At 35.3% G+C, this 3,963-nt stretch overlaps 1 protein-coding gene across 1 annotated transcript; it reads left to right on the plus strand.

Annotated features, from left to right (window-relative positions):
• Positions 1-481: 481 nt before the first annotated feature.
• On the plus strand, positions 482-1,912 carry LOC125239615. Its single transcript, XM_048147228.1, has 2 exons — positions 482-642; positions 945-1,912. Exons 1-2 carry the CDS (start codon positions 620-622, stop codon positions 1,795-1,797), a joined length of 876 nt encoding a protein of 291 aa, XP_048003185.1. The 5' UTR covers positions 482-619; the 3' UTR covers positions 1,798-1,912.
• The last annotated feature ends 2,051 nt before the right edge of the window (positions 1,913-3,963 follow it).

Raw genomic sequence — 3,963 nt, forward strand, 5'->3', positions numbered from 1 at the left:
ACTTACTTCATTTCACAACGAAGATGAACATCCGATATTTTTAACTTCGGTGGGCATCCCGCAAGCAACCTCCACAATCGATCGAATAGGTTACGCGGCGACAACGTTCCCATCACTAAAGTACACTCGTGACGTCATAGGCTCGACACAAAACGTTACACGCTCGGTTTCGCTGTTAATCGCCGAGCATTTTCCTTCTATCTTGATATAGTTCTGTGGTTATGTGTATTTCCATTGTCCAGATTCCCGTCCGCGGTCGATTTACGACGGACGTCCGCGTAGTGTGTTCCTAGCTTATGCCGATTCGATTATCGGTTCTAGGCCATTCAAGGTATAAAATAAAACTCTTATAAAACTGACAGAACAGTTTTAGTAGAAAGAAAATACCCCATGGAGAATAGAGGTATCTCTATTCTTCATGAAATACCCTATTTTGAATTTGTCCACTGTCAACCGGGCCAACCGGCTCGTAACAGACAATTCAGACAAACCAGCTTCGACTCTGCTTTCTGCTTAATAGAGAGTAGAGGGTTTTTTACTGGTTTATTATTGCTCAACTTACTTAATTAACTACACCCAAGTAGATATTTTTCAAGTAAATTCATATCAATTGAATACAATGTCCAAGACTACTGGTACATGGTAAGTGAAGATCCCGTTTAGTAATCTATTGCCGCCAATACAGACGGACTGCAACTTGTATCGGAACTGCAGAGCCACTGCAAAGTCGGTGTTCGTTCTCATATAAGCTACTGTCTGTATCGGTTTTATTTTTTAAACTAGACTGCTGAAAATGTACTTATATGTGCCTGAAAAGGTAGTCTTACTGTAACATAATGTTTAATTGTATATTTCGACCTGCAATGTAACCTGATTCTTATATACAATAAAACTTTCAACTAATACTAGCCATAATGAATGAAATACGTTAACTTTATTTCCAGTATAGTGAAGAAACATCAGTGGGGCTCTAATGTGAAGGCCACCTTTTATGTTATGAGATTTGAAGATGATAATGGTGAAATTAGAAGTGATAGCTTTTACCTTGATGGCCGCCCTGAAGCCACAGCTATAGTTTATGCAATAACGACGGGTTACTATAAACATCATAAACCTCCACATTGCCTTGATGTCAAAGTTAAAGTTAAGACAAGCAGTGTAAAAAGAAAAGTTTTTGTTGCAAAGGAGTGTCGCAATATTTTACTAAACATAAAAACCGAAGGATTTGATAAACATCTTCTGTGTCAAAATGAATGGACAGAAGTAATAGTTATAAAAGAAAAACAACCTGACACCTCTGTATGTAAAAATGAAAAAGTTTTTTTGTATACCTTTGATATCAACTTCACAGTAGATGTCTCAACTCAAGAGGACCTCTTAAATGTGTACAGTGAACTTTATCAAGAAATAGAGTTCACCGACTTCAAGCTGCGGGCGACTGATGGCACTGTGCCTGTACATAAAAGTATACTGTTCATTCATAGCGAGATGTTCCGGGCAATGCTGAAGGGGCAGTGGAGAGAGACAGGAGAAGCCAGCATTGACATGGTGGGGGTGACAGTACAGACCTTACAACACTTGAAGGAATACATGTACTTAGGCACTATTCCCAATACAGGGCTAGAACCACTTCTTTTGTTGGCGAGACGCTGTTTGATGGATAAGTTGGCTGCCGGATGCATAAAAAAGTTGATCAAAAATGTAACTCCGGCCTCATTTAATGCTCTTTTTGATCTTGCATTTCAAAACAACATACCTGAACTAATGAAAGGACTTGTATTTGAAAATTCCCAATAATGCTGTAGGTACAGTCAACCAATTGGAATCCTAGGCCACTCTACAACCATGTCAAAATGACAAGCAGTAAGAGATTTCTTACAATCCTACCTCCTCCTACAAACATTTTGTTACTAATTCTTGATAATTAATAAAAAATAATAAAAGTCACTTGGTCTTTTAGTTGTATTTTACAAAAATACGAGTATTGAAGTAATTACCTAATTTTATTTTAGTGTACATATTTAGATATCCAAACATACAGCGAATATGACAGAAAACAAGTTTTTGGTTAATACTTGAATAGTTATTGAACGAAATTCACTATTAGTCAAAAGCCTACAAGTAACAAGTAATTATAATCTCTCGTTTAGGAACCATTCATATTGGTGTCTCGCCCAAGGCAAGGTAAGGCAAATTACTTTCCACTTTTACTTATTCAGATATTTCTTATTCTTGACTGATAGTAAATGCCAAGAGGCGTGATTCCTTTGCTTGCCTTGATTAATATTTTACATACATACGAGTACAGTCACGCCTGTATCCCATAAAGGAGTAGGCAGAGCACATGAAACTACTCAAGTTTCAGTGCCACTCTTGGTGATTAAGGGGGTTGAAAGAAAACGAAATTGTGACTGCTGTTACAGATTGCCAGCCTTTCGCCTGCGCCACAATTTTACCCATATCCCACAGTCTACTTCTACTACACCCACGGGAAGAAAGGGGACGGTGAAAGTCTTAACCACACTATTTATTTATCTTTTAATTAAATATGATTTTTTGCCAAGAGTGGCACTGAAGCTTTAGTAGTTTCATGTGTTCTGCCTACCCCTTTATGGTATACAATACAGGCGTGTTTGTGTGTGATTTTTTACTGCACTACAGTGGAGTAAAATTCATTTACATATCTATCTCATAGAATTTTTTACTAGTTTATATATCATACATTCTCGTCACCGCTTTCAGTTCCGCTTCATCAAAAGCCACCGTTTATAATGTAAATCCTTGATTACTTACACGAAATAACTGGGTTTTAAGTTTAAGTAAATGCCCATTGCACATTCTCTATTGATAAACTTAAGGTCGTAGGATAAAAAAAACACCATAGACAACACGTTTTATTAAATAACATGTGAACTGTATAATATGTTCATGAATCCAAGCCCAAGGGTAAGTAACTAAGTATATTGAAACAAAGATGTAATGTACATTTAAAATTAGGTAAGTAACATAAATAACATCTCAAAGTAAGTAAGGTGCATTAGGGTAATTCCGAAGGCGACTAATTACGAAAGTCGCATGTTTCGTTTTTTTTCAACCCCTTATTTGCCAAGAGTGGCACTGAAGCTTTAGTTTCATGTGTTCTGCCTACCCCTTTATGGGATACAGGCGTGATTGTATGTTGTATGTATGTATGTCGCATATAAAAATCACCATTATTTCCATCATATCAAGATTCCCCTTTCGGAATTACCCTAATGCACCTTAAAGTAAAAAAAAAATACAATTCTTACAAACAAGTACTCTTACTTAAACACAGTAAATACTATTTTGAAGAATACTTAATGTTTACCTATTCGTTTATTTTTTTTGATTTATTTTTTAATACAGGAACTAAGGTACCTATGTAGTCTATCTGTATGCTATTTTCACATTTCGAAAATAAATTATTTTAGTACGTTTATCAATTTCTTAGGGCATTATTCGAAGCCAAAAATAACTTTGAATATAGTACATTGTGCAACAAGGGTGGTAAGGGGGTCATTAAAGACGCGTGTTATCACAACACAAGACACAAGTCTTTAATGTCCTTACCTCCTGAGTTACACACAATGTTTTTCATCACATTTGAGAGAAAAATACAGAGGAAACAGTCATAAGGCAAAACCTTCAACCGGCGGCGTTGGGACCAGTAGTGCATCTTGATCTACATCAACATTATTCACATTAAATCCATTGTTTTTGATAACAAACACTTTTTGAACGAAAACAAACACGAAAATACTGCATATAAATTAAATGAAACGTTCAAAAAAGCATATAAATCATATAATTATTATATATATGTATGTATAATATATATTTATGTATAATATATATTTTATTTTATTCTGAATATGTATTTATTATATGTATATAAGTAGGTTTATTGCGATAAGTATGAATACTGACTTGTGTTTTCTTATT

Source organism: Leguminivora glycinivorella, chromosome 26 (genome assembly GCF_023078275.1).
Source record: "Leguminivora glycinivorella isolate SPB_JAAS2020 chromosome 26, LegGlyc_1.1, whole genome shotgun sequence".
Taxonomy (NCBI): Eukaryota; Metazoa; Arthropoda; class Insecta; order Lepidoptera; family Tortricidae; genus Leguminivora; species Leguminivora glycinivorella.

What these genes read in the sequence shown, in the direction of transcription:
- LOC125239615 (XM_048147228.1), top strand. Translation starts at nt 620, where the DNA reads ATGTCCAAGACTACTGGTACATG. An exon ending in TCCAAGACTACTGGTACATG is followed by an intron (nt 643 to 944) that starts GTAAGTGAAGAT and finishes CTTTATTTCCAG; the next exon opens with TATAGTGAAGAAACATCAGT.